Source organism: Diorhabda carinulata, chromosome 8, assembly GCF_026250575.1.
Source record: "Diorhabda carinulata isolate Delta chromosome 8, icDioCari1.1, whole genome shotgun sequence".
Classification (NCBI taxonomy): Eukaryota; Metazoa; Arthropoda; class Insecta; order Coleoptera; family Chrysomelidae; genus Diorhabda; species Diorhabda carinulata.
The window spans coordinates 2,075,715-2,100,839 of record NC_079467.1 but is presented as its reverse complement, the minus strand read 5'-3'; the positions used below and the strand labels follow the sequence as shown (position 1 = coordinate 2,100,839).

Here is a 25,125-nt window from a genome sequence, read left to right as displayed (position 1 = left end):
CGCTAAAGGATTAATGTACTTTTTACAACATGTAAACTAGGCGCTAAGACCGAAGGGTCGTTTCAATCCTGTGTATTTTGGGCGCTAACCGACTGAAGTACATGATTTATGAAATACAGTTATTTATTAAATCACCGACATTTGTAATAAGATATATTTTTGTATTTTTAGATTTTCCTGTAAGAGAAATGACCTATTATCAAGGTCTGAAACAATTTACCGTTAAAGGGGGCTACTTTGCACTTTTTTTAAATGAAAAATCTGCCCTTAATAAAGTTTCCTCACAACATTATTATAACACTCTACAGAATAAAAGAAATTTTATATTTTTTTATATTTTTATTTAGTACTTAAGTACATATTACATATAAAATAAGAGACTTACATAATCTAGCCTAACCTAACTTAAACTAATCTAACCTACTTAAAAATCTATCAACTTTCCTTCTATTGGGTTATTTTATGACTCGACCTACCTGCACTTCTTAGCGCCGAAAATACATGTCGGATTATCTACCCTTCTTGGTCAGACAGGTAAAGAAGGATCGTTAGCGCCCAAATTACACCCGCCGAAAGAATGTAACTCACGTCGCTTTTGAAATAAAACATGTAAACATAGAACATAGTGAATTGGAAGTAATTTTTTTCATAAATAAGGAATTGTTGGAAAAACTATGAAAAAATATGTATATGTATTGTATTCTAATATGAATATATAAGTTACATTCTTGTACTGAATTATAATTTGATTATTCGATTACCTAATCTGATACAGCTCGTAAATATTGTTTTATGTCGAAACCTAACAAAATATAACACAACATTTATTTATTTGAAGGTTCAAGACTATTCTTACATAGTTTTTGCAACATACAACTAAAAAATTCACTTTGATAAATATTATTCAAACTCTACTAACTTTCGATCATTTTCTGAAGGTTTCATTTAAAAATGACCCATTTCGGTGTTATGATATCTCCACAGTACTACAATTAAACATGTTAGCAGCGCTAAAAGTGCTCCTAGTAATTGTGAGACTCATACTTATAATTTTTTCGCTTGATCTTCGGTTTCTGATTGATCAGTTTAAAAGTTGTTGAAGAGGTAGTGTTGAGTGCAGTGATATGAACATTTGAATGGATTTGAAAAATTTAGAGCCGACTTATCACGGGCTTATTAAATGAAATCGATCATAAAAAACAATAACGTCGTATAATGAACTTGAATATGAGGATCAGGAAATAAGTTGTAGCAACCATTTCCATTCTTGTCATTCTTGTCGGTCAGTTGATGATGAGTGTTGTTCAAATGGAAGTGACCCATGTTGAGGGCTCTACTCCCAAGAAATTCCACTAAGTCACTGTAAAATTTTAACGCGTTTCTTTCTCTTTCCATCTTGCATGATACTCACAAGTAACTTATTAATTTCACAGCCCTCGTTACGCTACTACTAGCTGTCACAAAGCTATCTTTTATCTGCGTATACACTTTACCACACAAAAATTAGTTGCCACAACCATTATTTATATACCTGGTTGATCAATAAATTATAATTCATTCAGAGAAATTCTGACTTGTTTTGCTGTTGTAAGTCATTACCTACCACCTTGCATGTAGCCCAAAAAGACGAGATACAAGTTCAAAATTCAAAATTCTGGAAAAAGATATTCATAGTGCTGTTTCGATAACCAAAGACGATAACTTGGTAATAGCATGAATATCTCCAAGGTTCTAGAAACTCCAAAGTACTCATTCAACGTGCTGGTATTGCACATTACCTGCCATCAATACTTTAATTTTATTTTTTAATTACTTTTTTGTCAAATGCGTTTGACAAGTTTTCAACCAACTGCTTCGATATATTACAGTTCCTTTTTTTAGAGTATTAGGTTCTATAAGAACATGAAATTGAACCGGAAAATCGGAAAAATGCTTTTTTGTCTCAGTTTTTTGATAGCATTTTAGTTCATATGGAAAATAAACATAGAATTACTCGTAATGTAAATTTCAACTCAGTTTTATTAAAGATGAAAATTCAGGCTTCCAGAATGTACGCAAAATGTTGAGTCTAATTGTGATCTGTGTTATGGAATCCCTAATACCTCACGTGTTTTTTAAGAAATTCCTACAAAAATTCTATGGTGTATACTTAATATGTGTGTTAAATATTCAATCAATTTTTATCATTCAATCAATCACTTTATTACCCATATCTGTTCGTTTCTGTCCACTGTTCTTGCTCCCCATACAGTTATTTCTACTCTGCTTAAATCTGATGTCAGTTTTTCATTTCCGGCGTGCCTTTTCTTGTTTATTTGATATCCTAAAACTACTCACAAAACTCACATATAATTCGATGTGAACAACTTTGAAAATCAGGTGTCAAAAGTCAAAAAAATCGATTTTTTAAACATTTTTTACAAATAACTCGTTTCCTGGGTTTTACATTATTTATATTCAGTATCAATATTATAAAGTATTAAATTATCTACAACTTTTGTTCTAAAAATTCTTTCATACGGTGAACCGTTTGATTTCTACTGACAGTCCGGATCAAAATAAAAATTATTTGGATGAACCTGCAGCAGCATTTGAAGAAGAAAACTGCCCAGTTCAGTTCAATTTTCAGAAACTTGAAATTAGAACTCATTGTCCTTATGATTATTTTTTATTTGAATTGAATTATGATTGAAATTTTTCTCCACGATTTTGAAACTACACGGGCAGGTATATGCCAATAAATGATTTCAAACTTGATTGGGAATAAACAATTAAGCAAACAATATTCAAATATTATATAATTTTTCATAAAAAATGGTAAATTATTCATAAATATATATTGAGCAATAATTTGTAAACTTTATAAGAGATTATTTTGATCGGGTTTACCAGTCGAATTCAAACAGGATTCTAACCGCTCACACTTTGCCCTCTATCTCAAAAACGATCGACCGTATGAAAAAATTTTTTGGACAAAAGTTATAGAGAATTTAATGCTCTACAATATTACTAGGGAATATAAATAGCGTGAAACCCATAGGAGACGAGTTATTTGCAAAAAATGTGCAGAAAATCGATTTTTTTGAATTTTGACCCCCGATTTTTAAAGTTGCTCACGTTGGATTATATGTGAGTTTTGAGAAGAGTTTTAGGATGTCAAATGAACAAGTTTACAGCTGGGTACCTCGATTTTCCCAAATTCTTGCTACCTAAAATGCCTGGATTACAAATACATTATGGAAGTTAATGCGGTCCACAATTTACTTACCTAAATATATTTTGTCAACTTGTATGTCTAATATTAGAACAAAAGAGTGATTTTAGGAAGTTAGCGTCACGGTACAACGCCTATACAGGTGACAGATAATTGATACAAACTCGCTGCCGCTATTAAACTTCCACATAAACTTTTAGTAGCAACGTTTCGGAAATAACTTTCCGCAACTTATATTTCATAAAGATTGATTTATTTGTCGAAATAAATTGCTGTTTGATATCCGTGAAATTTTCACTCATCTTTTTTTATAAACGAGGCCTTGCTACTCAAGTTTTGAAATAGACAAATGGTAACAAATATTTATAATTGGATATACCTTCATTGTTTCCCAAAATGTTCTCGGATGATCCATAAATTCGATGTTTTGACTCTTTAAAGCCGTTTATGTTTGAACTAATATATGAGAGCTCGCATTGTCATGATTTTCTCGAACAAATAATAGTCTACTATTCAGAAATGACCATTCTACGTTGCTCTAATGGAACTGCTTCGAGCGCGAACAACTTTTGTCAGATTTTGCTCGTCCTGAAAGGCCCATACAGTCGATTGTTATTTAGCTTCGGATTAATATGCACAGATTCATGGTTTGTCACCTGTCACGATCTTTTAGACGTCTTTCGAAGCATTGATATTGAATTTTTTGAGCATTTCTTCACATTAATTGACACGAACTATTTTTTGAGCGTAATTGCCTAGTTATGGGGAATCCAAGGCGAAAAAATCGACGACTTTCACGAAATTCATCCTGTAGCAAAGTGCGTTCACGATTGAATTCAGAAAACCAAACTACGATAGTGCTTTATCACCAAAAGTCGTGGAGAGTTGATCGGAACTCTGCTGTTGATTCAATCCAAGTCTAAATTAACAGAAAATTATCGAACGAGTACGTTCACTATTAAAAATGTTAAACTTTATGTTGGCAATGCTAGATTTGACATATTCACATCCGTGTTGCCATATCTCAAAGCTTAAATACCAACCCCCTTATTAATAAGGGTGGATTTGCACATACGGTTCTTAACCAATCGATTGTCTTATAGTTAAATATGAAAAATTAGACTTGCAAAGTATTTTTTTTTTATTTTACATCGTATAAAATTGTACATCCGTTAGAAATCGGTGTTTTGAGGTTAAAAACCTCTAGGTACGCGAGTGATTTCAACCGTTAATACATGCAAATCATAACAACCGTATATAAAGACCCTAGAACGTTCTTTTGGGACATTAAAGAATTTTACTTTACAGGAAATTCGAAGTTTATATAAGTATAATGAACTGAATAGAATTCTGTTAGTAGTATCACTATGTATATGTATAGAATAGAACTATTTTCAAATATTACATTTATTAATTTCGCCCTTTCTACTAGTTTCCTCGCTACTATCATACCACGTAGGCTAATTTTCGAAATAATATCTTTTACTAGGGTTGCCAACCTCAAATTTGAAAAACCAGAATTTGAAGCTAGAAAAACCAGGACAATTCAGTTTAAAAACAGGACGTATTGATAGAGTTGCAATAGTTAAAAAAATATCTAGTGAAAACAGTTGAAATAGAATTCAAGTAATTAAAATAACACTTTTTAATAAAAAGATTTGACAAATAGTTCTAGTTCTAGTCTAATGCAAGATTTGAGAAGAGGCGCGCGAATTTTAAAATTGTAAAACCCAGGACGCTGTTTAAAAACTATTCAGGATGTCCCAGGACACTACAAAAACTAGGACATGTCCTGGGAAAAAGACTGTTGGCAACCCTACCTTTGTAACATATTCCATATATTCTTTAACAAGATTCCCTTCTCTCAACGACTTTTTTCTATTAATATTTTGGACACAATGAATCTGACTTTTTCTTCTATTTCAAACTCAAACTTCACGGAAAAAGTTTTGTTGAAACTTTAACTTACGGTTCAGTTCTTTCACTTTGGATTTGCTCATATTTCCAGTAAAATCGTTGTATTTTAAAGCATGTTTTGTCTCATAATGCCTCTAACTCCGGTTCTCTTGAAACACTCGACACTCGTCTTCGATCTTACGTGTCTCTTTTCTTTACAGACATAATAAGACTGATATTATGTTAGGATAATATATTCAAGAAAAACAGAAATACTGCGACTAACTCTGCGCTTTCTTCCCTCGTTCGAGATACTTTATCTATACTGCGCATGCTTAAGAATGCACAGAACCGTGCTGGGACCTCGGAGGATAGAGAAATCGTTGTCATTCTTCTGTCTTCCTTAGTCGGAACAACTTCCACTGTCTATATACATTATGCATACAAACTTAATTTAAATGCATCGTTAGAATGTTACAAACTAGTGATTAAGCAACTTAAAGGTTATCAGTGTTCGATAAAAATTAAGAGATAATTGTTTTCAAAAGTTTATTTAAATTTGTTTGATCAAATTTATGATTAATAAATGCAATGCATTAATGTGCAAACTTAAATTTCCAACATGATCGCAGAGAAAATGTAGAAAAAAATATTTTTTTTAATGTAAATGAACAATGTTGAATATTTGAAAGCTATTTTTAATTCTAAACATCTTGGCCGCATAAACTAACGTTATTCACTCCTGTGATTGAGGAAAACTGAAAATATATGAAAAAATGTCATTTTGGAGTAGGGTGCACACTTCCACCCGACTTTTTCCAGTGAACTGATTAATTCCAATAAAATTAGTCGTCGAAATATGAATTTTATTATTCTATAAACACGCTGTATGATTATAATCATTATTAATGATTGAAATCACTTGTCGAATATCGACTAACAGTTTTGTATTTTCGTTTCATTGGAAAGGGCAATAAATTTTTTGTCCGTTTTCTAATAATTTTTATATCATGTAGAATAGTAAAATTAAATTGGAAATAGCATAAAAATGTCATCAGCCAAAGCCCGTTTTCAAGTATAAAGCTCAAAATAATTTATAGACATGCTATGTACATTAAAACAGTATTTAAAGTTGGATATCGAATTTTAAGGACGGTTATACAACCGACGTTACATATTTTATTACGGAGTAGATAAATTACTTCTACCTCCAATTTCTCCATGCTTCCGTGTTTTTAGTGGAATTTTTACGAAATTTACATAATGATAATCTTATAATTCATCCTTAAGAAGCGAATATATTTTTGGACTAGCACATTTTTACATTTCACTTTTCAAAAATTTTGATAAAAGTGAATTTAAATAAAATAAAAATTATAAATGATTATATATAACCAGCTCAACAAGTTCAAAAGGCACACGGTTTGGAGTCGCTCTACTCGCTTTCCTCCATTTATTTTTGTTCATAGCAGCTTCACGCCAGTTCCCTATTCCTATTCTTTCTTAATCTTCTCTACATGTTTATATCCATTTTTATCGTGGACGCCCTCTTTTTTTTCGCTCTTTCTCCCCTTAACAAGGATGTTTGCACCCAAATGTATTCGTCCGTTATATGGCTCATCCAACGGAGAAGTTTTGCTCTCACATTCCTCCGAAAATCCTTCTCAGTAGCTTTCTCTCCCGTACAGCATCGTTAGTTGTAACGTAAATGTGTAACTTGTCGGCTCTTGAAATATCTTTTGATCTTAATAGTTCTTCTAGGGCTCCAAACGTTTTGTTACCTCTCGTCAGTCTTTTGTCGATTTCTCTGGTTTCACGTCACTTCCACTGGACTTTATCAAATCTTTACTACTAATTTTGCTATTTCGTCACTTCCATTTGGTTGCATCTCCATATATTTGGACTCTTGTTCATTTATGCGCAGGAGCATTTTTTCTACATCCTTTTTCTATAATTAATCATCCCCTGGGTTCAAATGCCACTACTCTTCAGGATAATTTCTAATACGAGCACTGTTGATAGTGAGTGTCCTTGCTTTAAACCACTTTTGGTTTCAACCTTTTCCGATAGGCTTCCTTCAATACCTACTCCATTCTCGGTGTTACTTTCACCAAATACATTTTTTGGTACTTCGAGTCCTGTTAGCGTTTGAAACAAATGTTTTCTACTTAATGAATCATACGCCTGTTTGAAATCCACAAAGTGGAGCTTCAGGTTTAATCCTTGATCATAATTAATTCTCCAAGAATAATCACCGTAATGAGTAACCAAATATTTTTTTCATCCATCATATTTTCTATAGTATAGAATGAAAATAAATTTATTTCTCATTTGATTTATTGTAAAAATACAAGTTTTCTATTACTGGAGCATGTCTGGATGGATTGTAATGATTTTTTGATTATTTTATTACATTTATTTATATTTGAGCAGTTATTAAATTTGATCAGCTGGAATTAACTATGTTTGAAAGCCTCAATAAACTGTGTAACATGATGTCGATAAATTTCCTTTTAATTAGTCAACAATTGATTTGACAAAGAGATTATTCATTATAGAACAGACATAACTATTTGGGGTCTTTATATTTCAACAAGAACAAGGATATATGGTAGAGTAAACTTCACGGTATGGATACGGGGCAACTAACCACGTATTTGTATACTACAATCAAAGTAACTATACACGCGGTAGTCTAATTTGTAAGGTACAGTTATTTTTACCTGAAATAACAGTAGGAAAATGTGAAAGTAGTGGTTGTTGACTTTGCCAATTAATTATTATTATTATTAGTTGAGGCACAAAAACAATTTTTTCAATACTAGTTTTTGTTATTGAATTGGAAATTGATAATCAATCAAGAACAAAGCTCTACAATATACTCTATAAACAGAGTAAAAACTAAATTATCTATAAGTCGCTAAAGTGAAAAAGGAACCATCCATTGACGGTACTCTGAGAGTTTTTATTGTGGGAGATCTTCTGACCATATTGTCTTCAATCTTCTCTTTGCTAGTTCCTCGTTGAATAGATTATTTATTAATTCATTGTTGTGGTCATTGGATCGAATTTTGTATCTTGGGAAATAGTTCAATATCACATCTTTAATGACTACCAGGAGCAACGTCAGAATATACAGAACCTGTGTGAGACCAGTATTGACATACGCGATAGAGACCAGAGCAGAGAACACATTATTTGAGAGAGAGAAATGATGAAATAAGGGAGATATGTGACATTCGGGAAGTAGTGAGACCACCAGGACGACCACCTACAACATGGTATGAAAGCTGGTCTTCATCATCCCAGCAGCAGCTAAGCAACCATTGATGCAAACACAGGACTGAGTCCTAACGTACGATGAAGAATAAGAAGAAGAAATGGGATGTTCAGATCGTTATGAATTGTTTGGTGAGTAACGTACCAGAAGGCTCTATTTTCGTATTTGAATGTTTACTGCAGCTCTATTCTATACGATCAGATTGGTATGAATACAGTTTTGTAGATGAGAAATTTATTTTAGAGTCTTAGTTGAGACCTTTTGTTGAGTAGATAGCTTAGAATCTAACTGTTTCCTCTTGTTTTTAATATATGTTTTCTATGTGAGTTTTCCATCTAAATGCAATCGTAAGTACTCGACAACTGGTTTTATCGGGGTGGTAATATTATTGTTGTTGAGATTTTCTTGTTGTAAATATTATTTGGTCTGATTTACTGGTATTGACGATAATTTAGATGATAGATTACTTTTTCTGCAGCTACAGTTGGGTCTACATATGTTGCCACGATTATCGTGTCGTCTGCAAAGGTATCGTCTATACTTGGAACGTCTGCTGTGAATATCAGATACAGAAACGGGCCCTAGAACGCTACCCTGGGGTACTCCAGATTCAGTATAGTAATTTGAATAGTCATCTTCAGCTTTGACTTGAAAGTAGCGGTCGAAGATATAAGATTGTATGTCGAGAAATATTCCAGCACATACCTTCTTTTTCTTCTAGTAATCTTTCTAGTACTTTTGACATTATTGGGAGTAGGCTAAATGGGCGATATGAACTCGCTCCTGTTGCGGGTTTGCCAAGTTTTTGAATAAAATAATTGAAAATGAAGGTTGACTAATGGATTGGAACTAATATGTTTCTTGTAAGTTCAAAGTGAGCTCAAATATTCAGTGAAATATGATCCCAATAGTTTTGGCACAAAATTTTTGTGACTTTAGTTCAACAAGTCCTTTATTTATGTCAATTACACCAATAACTTATAACTCGTGAATGAGAAGAAAGGTTTTTAATTCGGTTGGACAGATCTCTAAGCCTGACATAGTTTGCATTTCATAAAAACAAAATATTTTATGCAGAAGTATTTATTGAAACTGAAAAAGAGTGTAGAACCAAGAACTTCCACCTAATATGAAGTACAAAGAGTGGTAAAAACAGGAGACAGGATGTTTTATATCCAGTATATCCAGATCTTATGTGGGTCTGAAGGGGAGTCTGAATAAGGATTCAGAAAGGTATATCAACAACTGCCTAAGTTGATTTTGTACATCATTATCACGTTATAGTCGATATAATGTTGGCCGAACTTAACGTCTTGTAAGGGCAACTCAAAATTGGCTACTCCAGAATAACATACCTCTTATCAATTTCACTAATTTACCTTAGATCCGTTCAGTCGAAGATTTTTGGGCACTTTTTTCCTGGATCGTGTTATTGAATATAAATTCAGTTGTGACAAACAATTAATGGTCAAAAAGCTAATAATCAAGTCCTAATACTACTTTGAATTTATCTTATTTGAAAGTCATTAGCTCAACCGATATAAAAGCTGAACTACTCAAACTGAGAGTGTTTCTTCGTTATGAATGGTAAAATCTTGGGTAGTAGAGTTTAAACGAGGCCGTACGACCTGAGAAGATCAGCATCGCGGTGATCAACCAAATGAGGTGACGACTCCAGAAACTGCGCGAGCTATCAGTCATAGTAGGAATTTCAAAAAGTGTGGTACATCGCATATTTGGACATGACAAAGTTCTTCTTAAGATAAGTGTCGTGTTTGCTCACAATGGAACAAACGTGTTTCCATCGAGTGTTTGGCAATGTTTCACAGAAATAAAACCGGATTTTTGTGCCTTTTCATAACCGTTGGTCCAACAGTTCACACCCGAAACAAAATAACAATCAAAACAATGCACCGAACAGGGAAAACCGGCTCCAAAGAAGGCAAAGATCGTTCCATCTGCAGGTAAGGTCATGGCGTCGGTTTGTTGAGATACACGTGGGATAATTTTCATTGACTATCATTAAAAAGAAAAAACTATCAACGCCGAGTATTATTCGAACTTATTGAAACGTTTGAGCAAAGAAATCAAGCAAAAACAGCCACATTTGGCTAAGAAGAAAGTGTCGTTTCATCAAGATAATGCTTCAGCTCACACATCCGTTATTGCAATGGCCAAAATTAATGAATTTAAGTTTGAATAGTTATCTCAATCACCCTATTCACCATATTTAGCACCATCCGATCATTTTTTGTCCTTAGCTTTGAAAAAATGGATCGGTGGTGAAAGATTTTTAACAATGAAAAAGGGATGTTTCATTTCCCAAATTTTCTGTGTTTTTTTGTTGGACCAGGTACCCAGTACCATCCCTCTATGAATTTTCGTAGGAAGTTATCGTTGATAAAATTTCCTTAGGAAGTATTCGATTCTCATTTAAAAAATCCGAATAACAGTAAATCATCGCATGAGATAAAATAATTATAAACGGCTCCATTTAGTATGACATTTATTTTACGTTTTTTTTTTATGGTCACCTACCGCTAGGAAAAGTTGCATGTCTTTCCCAGAAAATGGCGCAAAGGACTTGTTTTATAGTTTTCTCTCTCATTAAAGAAATCTTTTTATGACTCAAATCGATAGTAAGCATTTTGGCAAGTTCATTCTACTAAAAGCATCCATTCTTTTTATCGGTTGACCGTAAAACGGAGACAAATTATTACGTTTATCTTAATGATTTATGTCACGATAAAATTATTTGGCACGACTTATGTATCCAAAAATCAACGATAACATTCGTACCAAATTGTTACCCAATAGAGAACGATCACAGTCTTGTATTTCAAAGGATAATAGTGGAAACATAAAGCTTATGAATTGTCCTCAATATTCTTTTTTCTATTACAAAGTAATCTAATTATACTGTTGCCTAAAGTTCTCAAGTTCGAATAGAAAGAAGATTAAAACAATGTTTGTACTAATACTTCGATTTCTACTAAAAAAGACCCACACATTTTGAAAAGGATAATTACATATGATGCTTAGTATTTTTCTTGTTTTTTATGGTTGTCATCGTTTTCAACTAAAGTTAAAAAGTCTATCGACTAATCAAAACAAAATCAAAGTGGTGAAAATGATATTCATGGATTTATGTAATTTCATATAGTCAAAATATTAATCATTATCAATACTTTCGCATTTGAAGAAGTTTCTAGTTAAATTCAACACACCAAGACACTAAAAAATACGACATGCCGTCATGGAAAAGTTAACAAAAAAAAAAAATGTCCAAAACTGTCAATGAAAGTTTCGAATGGAGTATCGTAGGACTAGAAAAGGGATATATCAAAGTCGATGTTACATAAAATGTATAAAAGTTCAAGTGACAATATCCACATTCATATTTGACGATACTGAAGATGATTCCATCTAGGAAAAGTCTCTTGAATTACAAGAGAACATTTTTATGACGTTCTAGAAGCGCAAACTCAAATGAATTATTCAACAGACCTAAATCAAGTGAGCTTGTGCTACCTATTTACAAAAGGACAAACCAACACTGACATTTGACGATACTTAAGGTGATACCATCTATGAAAGGTCTCTTGAAGTACAAGTGAACATATAATGAAAGTTTTTATGAGTCGCCACAAGAAATCATCGATTCAAAGACCTGTCAACTACAGTTTCAATATAAACGAGGGTAAGAGCGTTTTTGGAGTAACTTAGTGGAAACAATCCTTTCAAGTTTATGCCGGGAGTAAATTCAGAACCAATCAGGCAAGTGACATCGTGTCACTCTTATTTAGCGCTTAGTCTTTACGGACTAGCGATATATAAAAATAGTTTACTAAAATTTCGAAGTTATTGTATACTTTCAACAATAAATGTTTGTTTCCTTGAATCAAATACACTCGAGAAGACAATAATCGATCCAAGTCGCACGCTTCAGCACAAAATTTGTGGATTCCATTCTATTCTGTCGTACGGAACCTGCACTATTTGGACGGGGATTGCCTTCTATTTATCGGTCCCCTCCATCAACGGTTAAAATAAGAGAAATCAACTCGGTTTTTGCTTCCATTGAATTGCCCGCCTAAACCATCCAAGAACCTCTTTCAATAGCCCCACGCTTTCTTTCATGCAACACTGTGTGAATCTTTCTCTAGGTCTTTTATAGATTCGTCCTCTTCTCTTGCTACCATGCAGGTATAAGTTGCTTTCAACTAAGAAAAGAAGTCATCAGTCTGATTAACGTGTTCTCTGGAAAATCGTAGGGCTGGGGTTCCTTTGGAGCCAGTAGTTAACCTTTTTGGCTCATAGTTGGCTGCCTTAAGTCTTTTTCTGACTGTCCAGCCACTCACAACCACTACTCGCATTTCTCTGAGCTCTTGTTGGACTTGAACATCAGGAAAGACTCGATTTCTCAGCGATGCGATATGCTGACAGTGAATCGGTCATTTCTCTCGTATATGCAGCGTGTTTTAAGAAAGCTACCAGTCTCTTGGTAACGACGGTGAAATCTGAAAACAGCAGAATGACTCATGTTCAACGCCCTGGCCACTTCTTGCTGATTCTGTCGCAATAGGTTGATCGCTTGAGCGGCTTTATCACTTGGTGTGTCAAGTTTCAGGTGGAATTCTTTCCCGCTGTTAACTGATTTGCACTATTGTAAATAAGCATAAGAAAGGGCGTTGATGTTCGAATTTTTGGATTGTTATTTTCAAGCCAATGCCATTAGCTTTGAGATTCTACTGAGAAGAATACAATTTACTTTTCAGTTTTGTGGCAGCTATTGCAGAGGTGTCACCAAAGTCGATTTTTTGGTAATTAGTGTAGATACCAAAGATAACCAGTGTTATTTTTGAAATCAATGTTGAATTACAAGGAGATAGTATTGATAATATTGTGTTATTATTATAATCCTAGCTCAGGACAATACAGAGTGTCGGTCGATATTTTTTTTATTCAATTATAATATAAGAAACAAATACAACTTGCGTGATTGATTAAATTTTTTATTTTATCCAATTACCAAGTCCCTTGAATCACGAAATCCCTTTTTCATATTTATATATGTCAAGCTTTCTCCAGTACAACCAAATTTAACACAAAGGAAGTGTTGTAACAAATATCTCCTGTCTCTGAACATACAGTCGTGAAATTATATTTATTATTCGTCATCATCTTTATGTATTCAGCTTTGTAATCTTCGTAATCTTCTTTCGGAATTTTCTTCAGAACTGGATTAATACTAAGGCAGAAATCTATAAACATAAAATGGAATTTATTCTCATTAAAAAAATTTAATTATAATCACACTTAAGGTAATATAATGAACAATCACATAACATGATTAAATCTTCGGAATAATTAAAATAAGTAGAGATGTCCTACAAGGAGATGCCTTTAGCCCCTTGTTATTCAATTTCTTCATCACAGACTTGGAATCCTATTTCCAAAATCTTTGCGCTAAACTAGAAACCCATTAATTCCCACAACTTGTTATTAAAATGATTTTCACTCGATATTGTTGCAAAATTGTCCTAAATAACTAAAGTAGTTTCTGATCACTTAAGCAGTAACTTCCACCAAATTATTTCTATAATCTTGAAAGTTATTACAACATTATTAATCTTTAGTCTGAATTGACAAATTTATTTGATGATATATTCCTCAAAGAGTTTTCCAAATGTCAAAAATCTATAATTTAGATTTGAAGGAGTCCAAAAAAACATTGCGTGTAGAATGAAACATTGTTTGAATAAATTATTAGATTTTCACATAATACACAAACTTTATATTCGGTCTTGCTTTTCAAAATTGGATAATTTGATCAATCCAAACCCAAGCTCATCTGTATAAGCTTCTTCTTCTGTGTGTGCCGTATCAAGTCCCCTTGAAGTTAGCGATCAGCATGGCAAAACTCTCTCTAGCATGAGCTAGTCTAAATAACTGCCCTGCTTCTCTTATACCAGTCCATTAAATAATATTCTTCAACCAAGAGGGTTGTTTCCTTTCAATTCCTTCAACTTTACCCATCATTATCAATTAATGGTAGATATTTTTAAAGTCCATGCTTGAACACCATATGTAACATTTGATAATGAAAAGTGATCTTATTTTAAAAAATGTCAATTCTATATTTTATTTCCTTATCGGAATCCAGTTGTTGAGGAATTTAATAACCAAGATATTAGAAACTGGACACTCTTTTGTTGTTTGTCCGTTTACCTGTAGCTGTATCTCATGGTATGGCAAACGACTAAATAAAATATATTTTGCTTTAGAACAGTTGATGTTTGTTTAAAAGACATTGCAGTCCATTCAAGTCGTTACACACTACAACTGTATCGTCTGCGTATCTAATTGTATTTATAAGTTTACTACTCCACATGATAAATTGTGTCTAGCTTGCTTAAAGATCTTATCTGAGTACAAATTAAACAGAAGTGGTTAGAGTATGCAACCTTGTCTGACTCCTCTTAAGATTTTGCTTTCTTCTGTTGATTTTCCGTTGATTCGAACACCCGCTCTTCGGTGCCAATATAATTTTTCGATGATTCAACTACTTTTCCCTTAATTCATCGTGTTGTACTCGATCGAATGCCTTTTCGTAATCGATAAAAACGGCAATTTTCTAGTAATATATTCAGTATAAGCTAGCGGTTCATAATTCTGAAGAATGTACAGAAAACTTTTCCTCTGGAATAGTGAAAGATCTGTGTTGCAACCTAACCACCTATGTAATACTTATTCTTGGACCATACAAACATTTATAGTCCGAAAAAATGAAGCTACTTTGGACTTTGTTCAAATCCTCTATGTGGGTATGGATTGGTCGATCAAATTGATTCCTTCCATATGAATGGAGATTCTGTTTGGAATATCAATTCGCAGATTTTGGGTCCCTAGAATACAATTTATTTAAACTAAAACGACATTATTGTCATCATCAGCTTATATTCCATTTTCAAGAAAATGAATGTTTGAATGAATGAATATATTTTACTGTTTTTTTGAAAGAAAACAGTGAATTATTGAAAAATATTCATGACATCATGAGTATGGAAATTGTGTAAAGAAAATAACTTTAAATCAAGCAGGTAACTGGCCAAAAAAAAGAAAGTTACTCAAAGAACTTATTCCTACGATAAGTCACATGATATTGTCAACTAAGCCTCCTGTTTATTTTTTATCCTCACCCTCTTAGCATTAAAAGTTTCTCTATAAACTGAAAATTTTTTATTCTCAAAATAGATGCAGTTGGTCACTAATGAATTAATAACAATAAAAATATTAATATGGCCGATGATATGATCTAACTTGCAGAGTCTCAAATAGAACTGCAAGGAAACCTTGAGATTTTAGAATCCTACTATGAAACTCCTGGAAACATAATTATTAGGAATATTAATATGAGTCGACTGGAAGTTCTTGCTTTGAAGAAATCACTCTTAAGCTCTAGAATTCTTATAAATATTTGGGAAATATCTTTACATTCAATATTTGAATACTCTAAGTGAGCAAGAACAAAATGTGACACTCTCCCAATGAAAAACTGTTAGAAATATAAACTCATTAAATACCCTGAATAACAGCTCAAATAACAATCGTTATTTGAACGTTGAGATACTTTAAACAAACAGATACCACTCAAAATAGTTTCTAGACGAACTCCCAATTTCCTCAAACTTAAACAACTTACATCAACTTACAGATTGTCGGACAGTTTCGCCCAATTATATTATGCTTGCATTCAAAGTCGTTCATTGTAGAATCTCTTAAACGGAACCACCAGTTCTCTAGTTCATGAATTATTGTTCTAGTGATATAAGTTAACTCTGCATGAGTTTTAGTAGCAACGTGAAACATATCAGTCACTTTTGCGAAAGTTAATAATCAATCATCAAGGATACACAAAGGAATATTCCTATAGATTTGAAGTTTTGTTACCAGTTTGGTTAGACGATAGTCAATGCACCACGATGGTAGGAAAAGCGGGATTGGTTGGTTGGTTGAATCTGCGATGTTGAACTCATAGGGAGAATAAGTATAATTCACGGGATAACAAATTAGGGGTTCATACCAGTGAACAAAAGAAATTAATATTGTGTAATACGAGACTGCTGTCGCTCCATGCGGATTTTCCATTATTCCAATTAGTGCAGGAAGTCTTTTTCTGTCAGTTCCTTCAGGATGCGCGCCGATTTTTTTGCCACAGCTTCAGCAGTCCCAAATCTTGATCCTTACAATGCGGTTTTAACATTAGGAAAGAGATAGAAGTTGCACGATAAGCAAATAAAGTAGGTGGCCTAACAACATAAATAATTTTGCAAGTTTCTTGTTCTTTGTCAATTCCTCTACATCCAGCAATCGCATGAATACTTAGCCGATGGTAGATCATACAAGATTACAGACTTTTTCGATATTTCCATCCATATTTAATACGGAAGGGCGACCAGTACGTGAATGAATTAGCTGCAATATTTTCAAGATTCATGTGTCTCTGTACTCAATAGCTACACACAATATACTCACCTTCAAACATTTTTTTATCCTCAAATTTATATGATCTCTTACTATCAACTTCGAAATACTTTTCCACAAAACCAGCTTTGGAAAACAAAGCTTTATATACTTGGCATATGTTTTTTTGTTTGTAGTAAGGTGAAGTGAAACATTTATGATTATATTCACTCCATCTGGGGTGATGAGACAATAAATCATATACTTCATCCACTGATGTTTCATGTACGTATGTTAGAATCATTTGACCACCTGGTTTTAACATTTCGTACAGATTTTTTAAAGCTTGCCTAGATAAATAATGCAAAAAAACAAATTAATATTGACTACAATATTTTTTTGGAGAAAATAATGAAAATTTCAAAAAACTATTTCGAGTATAATGTTTACCACCACAAAAAAGGTTCTGAATACCCCACAAATATATATGAATAGTGACTAATCGATATGAAAAGTGATAAAAATTACATATTTCTTTCTGAAAGATAAGTGAAGCAAATCAAGTGAGGAGAAATATGTAATTTTTTTGTGTACATTCTAGATTCCGATATAGTGAAATGGGCCAGAACTAGAAGAAGAGCATGGAGAGATCATGTCAATAGAATGGACGACGATCGACAGGCGAAAATCGCAAAGGAAGAGAGACCCAATACAAGTAGACCGCCTGGAAGACCACCAAAGCGCTGGTATGAGAGCTGGACCTGTTACGAACTTAGGCTGCCTCTTTGGAAACACAAGACATAAGAAGAAGAAGAAGAAGAAGAAGAAGACATTCTAGATTTTGATATTTAATCTAAAATAATCACATTTGGACAATTTTCGAAAGTAATTCCAGTAGTTAAATTGATTCAACTACACATTTGATGCTCTCATTTTGTTCACCACGAAGTTATCTACAAAGGATTTAGCAGCATTGCCTGGTTTACACCCTCCATGACATTTTAGAGTTACTCGTGCGTGACAAACCGAGATATTTTTCCTGAAAAGGAATCCGAAAATTTCCGATTTGCCAATGTGTGTAGAGTGTCACGAAAACTATGTACAAAAACTGCAAAAATTTCAGATCTGTAACTTAATAATAAAATTTTTTATAACAAAACAGAATTGAGAAATTGAGGCTACGACAGAAGCTAGATATAATGAAAATAAATTATATATGATTTGCAAGAATTATACCCATTCGATTTGTGTTCAGTAAAGGGCTTGTTCAATGTAGTGATTTTTTAACCCTTCAAATTATTGTTACGAACAAATTCATGACATGGACCACGAAGCTGGTCCTGTCTGGTTATAATGAAGTCATTTGATAAGTCAGTTTTTAATTATAGAATATCGTTAATAGTAGTCGAAATATCTTCCTTCATGGTGGAAGCATCGTTGATGATAGTTGAAATCTTCTCGTCCATTTTAGTGAAAATATCTTTGAATAGATAAGTTTCTGGATCAAATCCGGTGTCTTTCTACTAATTCGCTTATTACACCCCAACTCGCGATTTTCCAGTTTACCTTTCAGATCCGTCCCTTTCAGATAACTAAATTTCTTAGTCATGTTCACGTCCCTGACATCAATGTAATGTTTTTCTTATTTATTCATGCTATTTATGTAGGTGGGGTCAATTTAAATTGACCGGTTGCTATTCCATGTCGTTTCGTTCATTATAACTTTTAATTATAAATTAACTTTGTTACGCAAACTCGTTTATATACTCAAAACGGATTTCTCAAAAATTCTAGAAATCACAAAGTAATGAAAATGAAAAGACTTTCCTAGCAATTAATTGAGAAAAAACCAATATAAGCATAAACGCGTCATGAATTCACCAAATACTGAAATTAAATTATAACCGGACAGGACAGGCTTCACGGCCCATATTATGTGCTTGTTCGTAATATTAAGTTTACTCACTCTGTGTTTTGCAACCAATGCATCACACAAAAACTGAAAATATGATCGAATCTATTTAATAACTCATTCGGTATGTTCTTAGAACATATGTCCAGTTTGATGAATTTACTTCTTGTATCTGACATATTGCTCTGTACAAATTCAATCATCTCATGACTTATATCACTTCCAATGAATTCTTTATAGTCTTGCGGCAAAATTGGTAATAATGTTTGTTTAGTATTGGTACCATCACCAATTCCAAATTCGAAAATCGATTCGTTATCCTTCCATGTTATCAGTTTTTCCAAATGAGACATGTGCTGCTTGTGAAGATTCGCTAGAAAGTTTGTTGATTTACCCCACAATTCTGGCTCTAGCATTGTAGACAATTATATTTCATAAAATATCTGAATTTTTATTGTATCGATTGATCTGAAATTTGATAAATTTAATAAAAAAAACACACACAACAAAAGTTGACTATTTGGTGTAATAAATTGATGGATCTTTTTAGTTCTGTGAACGACGGTGAAAATATGTTATCAACTTTCGGTTTTTCGTGTAATTTTCGAATTAAGTTCTATTTACACAGCACTTCAAGATCTACCAAATATGTGCAAATTATTGTAAGGGGTGGAAAGTACTTTTTATTGTCAAAAATCCATAGAATAAAAGTGAAAGCATTTAGAATGTAAAGAAAAACTTTTGTAGAATTAAAATCGAGATCACATGATTTTGTAGTATATTATTTATGATTTCCAATCCATTTTGTAGAAAAATTTATAATCTCTTAGGATAAAAAAGGTTGTAATACATTGAACCCTTTTATTTTTAAAAAGAAAACGTTCAAAGGGTACCAGTCATACGCTACTAAGAAGGGTTGGAATACTTTGAACCCTTTTATTTTTAAAAAGAAAACGTTCAAAGGGTACCAGTTATACGCTACTGTGAAGGGTTGGAATACTTTGAACCCTTTTATTTTTAAAAAGAAAACGTTCAAAGGGTACCAGTCATACGCTACTATGAAGGGTTGGAATACTTTGAACCCTTTTATTTTTAAAAAGAAAACGTTCAAAGGACACCAGTTATACGTTACTATGAAGGGTTGGAATACATTGAACCCTTTTATTTTTAAAAAGAAAACGTTCAAAGGGTACCAGTCATACGCTACTATGAAGGGTTGGAATACTTTGAACCCTTTTATTTTTAAAACGAAAACGTTCAAAGGGTACCTGTCATACGCTACTATGAAGGGTTGGAATACTTTGAACCCTTTTATTTTTAAAAAGAAAACGTTCAAAGGACACCAGTTATACGTTACTATGAAGGGTTGGAATACATTGAACCCTTTTATTTTTAAAAAGAAAACGTTCAAAGGGTACCAGTCATACGCTACTATGAAGGGTTGGAATACTTTGAACCCTTTTATTTTTAAAACGAAAACGTTCAAAGGGTACCAGTCATACGCTACTATGAAGGGTTGGAATACTTTGAACCCTTTTATTTTTAAAAAGAAAACGTTCAAAGGACACCAGTTATACGTTACTATGAAGGGTTGGAATACATTGAACCCTTTTATTTTTAAAAAGAAAACGTTCAAAGGACACCAGTTATACGTTACTATGAAGGGTTGGAATACATTGAACCCTTTTATTTTTAAAAAGAAAACGTTCAAAGGACACCAGTTATACGTTACTATGAAGGGTTGGAATACATTGAACCCTTTTATTTTTAAAAAGAAAACGTTCAAAGGACACCAGTTATACGTTACTATGAAGGGTTGGAATACATTGAACCCTTTTATTTTTAAAAAGAAAACGTTCAAAGGGTACCAGTCATACGCTACTATGAAGGGTTGGAATAGATTGAACCCTTTTATTTTTAAAAAGAAAACGTTCAAAGGACACCAGTTATACGTTACTATGAAGGGTTGGAATACATTGAACCCTTTTATTTTTAAAACGAAAACGTTCAAAGGGTACCAGTCATACGCTACTATGAAGGGTTGGAATACATTGAACCCTTTTATTTTTAAAAAGAAAACGTTCAAAGGACACCAGTTATACGTTACTATGAAGGGTTGGAATACATTGAACCCTTTTATTTTTAAAACGAAAACGTTCAAAGGGTACCAGTCATACGCTACTATGAAGGGTTGGAATACATTGAACCCTTTTATTTTTAAAAAGAAAACGTTCAAAGGACACCAGTTATACGTTACTATGAAGGGTTGGAATACATTGAACCCTTTTATTTTTAAAACGAAAACGTTCAAAGGGTACCAGTCATACGCTACTATGAAGGGTTGGAATACATTGAACCCTTTTATTTTTAAAAAGAAAACGTTCAAAGGACACCAGTTATACGTTACTATGAAGGGTTGGAATACATTGAACCCTTTTATTTTTAAAACGAAAACGTTCAAAGGGTACCAGTCATACGCTACTATGAAGGGTTGGAATACATTGAACCCTTTTATTTTTAAAAAGAAAACGTTCAAAGGGTACCAGTCTTAGGCTACTGTGAAAGGTTACATCACGGTTAATACTGAATTTGAAAAAAAAATAAGGAGAGGAAATTTTTATAGAAGAAAACCCTATTTTTATTTCTCTATTAGTTTAAACGTATTTTCCGTATTTTTAGATTATTTTTAATAAAAGATAATGTTTATAAAAAATTGAAAATATTTTCTCAATTCAAAATTTTTTTCAGAATCAAGCTTTCAAACCATTCTTCTTGATCCTATTATTTGTATTCGATCAAAGTAATTTACGAATTTTCAAAATTTTATTCCAATTAGTGCAATATCAAGGCTAGAAATGACGTTTTTGTCATGAATTTAAGGGATTCTATCTTATTTTCGTCACAACTCCTTTATTTTATTTATTACAGTCTTATAAAATTTCGTTTAAATGATTCTTCAAAGTTCTTTTTTCTGCAAAATTGACTTTCCATTTATTCAATTTTCATTTTTTCAAAATTTTCGGTTCCACCTTCAATAAATCATTGATCGGTGTGTATTGAACATTCTTTTTATTTTTTTTTAAAGTTATATTTAACCTCTGCCTTTTTTTTATCTAACTAAAGTTATTTGTGGAAATGAATAGAGTCAAAAAGTATTGATTTTTTCGAAAAAACTCCATAGATTAATTTGTGCTTGGAATAATTTTTTATATATTTATATGGTTAGTTTCAACAACAAAGTCATTATTTCTACAACGTAATAATTATTCTAAATGACTTACCACCTGAGTAAATGAATTACGAAATTAATTTGATCCGATATTTTTCGAAGACAATTAACAAATATTCACTTAATCCAATAAATTGTCGATAGTAGATAGAATACCATTTTTTGTATTTTTGTTTTTAATGTGTATGTCAATGTTGACCGTAGATACGCTACTTATATGGGCCCATTCCTATCTCTTTATATTTACATTCCGTAATTAGCATCAATTTAATATTATACGAGGTCTGGCTATTAAATAACGAGACTTTGGTGAGCGTCTTCAAGAGCTGTGCCGTTTTATGCTTTACCGCTTACATCGACCCAAATCGGGTCCCTTTCAAAGCAAATATTTTTATAACCTTTCAAGTAAATTTGAGCAGACCCGTTGACGCAAATGCTTTTGGTCAGGAGTCAGATTTTTTGGCACCAATTTAGTACAGACTTTTGTCTAGTCTCTCTCGGCCCACACTGAAGCGCTAAAACCACTCAAAAATACGCGCACGAGATAGAGAATTGTCCCCAATTGTGGCACAGTAGTCACTTCTAATTTATTTATTATAACATTCAAGTTTTTGAAGGAATTAATTTGTTATCTACCTCCCATCCATTGGATGAAACTCCAGTTTAGTTGCTAAATTGTCCTCTATCTATACACACTCTAAAAATGTTCAAATCAAAGTGAATTTAGTTAAATTTGTGGTGATATTCTTTATACTGCTTCTCATACATATAATAATTTCCTTTTGTTTCAAGCAAATTTTGTAGGATAGTAAATTCGTATTTTTTATTTATTTGGGGAACGAAACGAAAAGAATAGCGTATATTTCTTTTTATTTATATTTAAAAAAATATAAATTCAGCTTTTTTATATGCTATAGCATAAGCACCTTTTTATTCAAATCTGTTCTATCTACTCGTTCTTTCTTAAGTAATTTTCATCTGCGTTCCCGTTTTCTCGCTCATTTTATTTTCTTCCCGCAGCTTTACAGCTGCCAGGTTGAGAATTAAACAAAGGTTTCAATAACAAACCAAGAAAATACATTCTTTTTCATTCACTCTTAACGTCTTTAGTTAAAAAACTGGTGTCGTCTAATTTAATATTAATTGTTCACCCCTTTCAAGTACCAGTTGTTTATATACTTCAACTGAGGTCGATTATCACTTCCTGAGGAAGATTCTCGAGCTGGGGAAGTGAGGTTACAAGTTAATATCTTCGAAAACTTGAATAAATCAGAAGACAAACATAACAAGTCAAATTTCGTGTATTTCTGCAAAGGGACACATAAAATATTAACATTTATGGACACATTTTTCATATTAAAATGATATCTTTTATTAATTCTACCCTTCATTGAGGTTGTTGTGAATTATTATTCATTCAATTTAAGCAATACGATAAAATTCACAAAAATATTGAATTACAAATCTTTCAAAATTCATATCGCATTCTTCACATTATTCTCAAATACGATAGTGACCTTATTTTGCGTTACCTTTTATGTATATAATTATAAGGATTGTGTCTTTATTTGCATTTAATACACGCAGAATCATCCATAAATTTTTTAATAGCAAGAGATTCCAAGCATAAAAGCAATAACGTGTCTATATCGTTGTAAGAAGTTAAAAAATTTATTGGTAGTAACATACATATATTTCCGAGAAATATGTTATGGTGATAAGACTATTCGAAAATAAATTACCCTCTTCTAGTATCCATACTAGGACCGATAATAACTTTTATGATCTGAAAAGTATCCCCTCGCAGCTAAAAATTTCAATTTATCAAAATTATTATTTTACTTCCACCTTATAATCCGGTCAATTTAGACATTCGAAGTTACGGAAATTCCCATCAAGCTAAAATAGAATAAAATTTTAAATTTGAATGTTCTCCATCATTTTTGTATATGGAAAAAAAATTATTCAAAGTCAAAGGTTAAAAAAAAATAAGTTTTTTGCAATTTTTAGCAAAACGGTGAGTTTTATCATAAAAATACTCGGAACAAAAATTATAGATCATGAAATTATCTAAAAGAAACATATTAATACTTTTTTTTCTAAAAGCCACTGTTTCTGAGATATAATGATTCAAAAAGTTTAAAAGTTGTATTTAATGGTTTCACCAATATATTTTCAGCACTAAACTTTTCTTACAATATTGAACTGAACCGAGACTTGTTGTGAGTATTTGTAAAAAATTTCTGTTAGAACTGTCATAAGTTCATCAAATAAATTAACGAAGATGTTGCTAAAATTCGACGATGTTGTGCCGCATTTCTCATTATAGCCATTAAATACGATAGTAAATCTGAAACATTATAACTTTTACAACTTTTTGAATCGTTATATCTTAGAAACGGTGGCTCGGAGAAAAATAAGTATTGTCACATTTTTTGTAGATAATTTTATGATCTACAATTTTTGTCTGAAGTATTTTCATGATAAAACTCACCGTTTTGCTGATAATCGCGAAAAACTCATTTTTTGACCTTCAACCTTGAATAAAATTTTTTTCATACCCGAAAATGATGAGGAACATTCAAATTCTATGTTCAATTTGAACAATTTCACTGATATTCAGCTTGATAGGAATTTATGTGGCTTCACTCTTATTTTTTGGTCTAATTTGACCGGACTATTAGTAATTATAGTACAATATTTCAAGACTTGTGGAAAGAGTTCAAAATTGTCTACTAGAAATAAGTTTAATATGAAATTTTTGGGTCCATTTATACCGGAACATGAAAGAAATTCCGAATTAGTTTTCTCATCTTGAAGTACATTGATTATAATAAGGTTAGAAGTGACATTTTTTTCACAACACTACCAAAATAGTCTTTCATTCGTAATTTTTACACAGTGTTTATGGAGTTATTGAAATTCCAGTAAGTACGCATACAGATTTTTTACTTTACTTACCTTTCCTTTCCACAGCTCTACACGAAGATTATACTACAAGTTGTGTGATAAGGTTTTTATATACGTGGCTATGATACCTCATTAACGTCAGATTAATATTCGAAAAGTAGTTTATTATATTTTTTTTTAATAACGAACTGTATGGCAAAAGATTAATTTAGGGTAAC

The 25,125-nt window shown here is 32.3% G+C and overlaps 2 protein-coding genes across 3 annotated transcripts in view; one reads left to right on the top strand and one right to left on the bottom strand.

Annotated features, from left to right (window-relative positions):
* The window catches only part of LOC130897478 (kin of IRRE-like protein 2), a 557,819-nt gene that overhangs the window by 56,286 nt on the left and 476,408 nt on the right, over positions 1-25,125 (top strand). The gene's annotated exons all lie outside the window — the stretch shown is intronic.
* Positions 13,334-25,017, bottom strand: LOC130897480 (juvenile hormone acid O-methyltransferase-like). Of its 2 annotated transcripts, none has more exons than XM_057806361.1 (4): positions 24,959-25,017; positions 18,823-19,236; positions 16,929-17,206; positions 13,334-13,654 (listed from the first exon to the last, which is right to left on the bottom strand). In XM_057806361.1, the coding sequence occupies exons 2-4, from the start codon at positions 19,182-19,184 to the stop codon at positions 13,467-13,469; spliced, it is 828 nt and encodes a 275-aa protein (XP_057662344.1). In that variant the 5' UTR covers positions 19,185-19,236; positions 24,959-25,017; the 3' UTR covers positions 13,334-13,466. The 2 variants fall into 2 exon arrangements, with proteins under 2 accessions (XP_057662344.1, XP_057662342.1); XM_057806359.1 differs by lacking the exon at positions 24,959-25,017 and adding an exon at positions 22,050-22,511.

Excerpts from the sequence above, each read along its gene's own strand:
- LOC130897480 (XM_057806361.1), bottom strand. The coding sequence starts at position 19,184 with ATGCTAGAGCCAGAATTGTGGGGTAAATCAACAAACTTTCTAGCGAAT. Across the intron at positions 17,207-18,822 it reads CATTGGTTGCAAAACACAGA|GCAAGCTTTAAAAAATCTGT; the intron begins GTGAGTAAACTT and ends TTATTTATCTAG. Across the intron at positions 13,655-16,928 it reads GGATAAAAAAATGTTTGAAG|ATTTCTGCCTTAGTATTAAT; the intron begins GTGAGTATATTG and ends TTATGTTTATAG.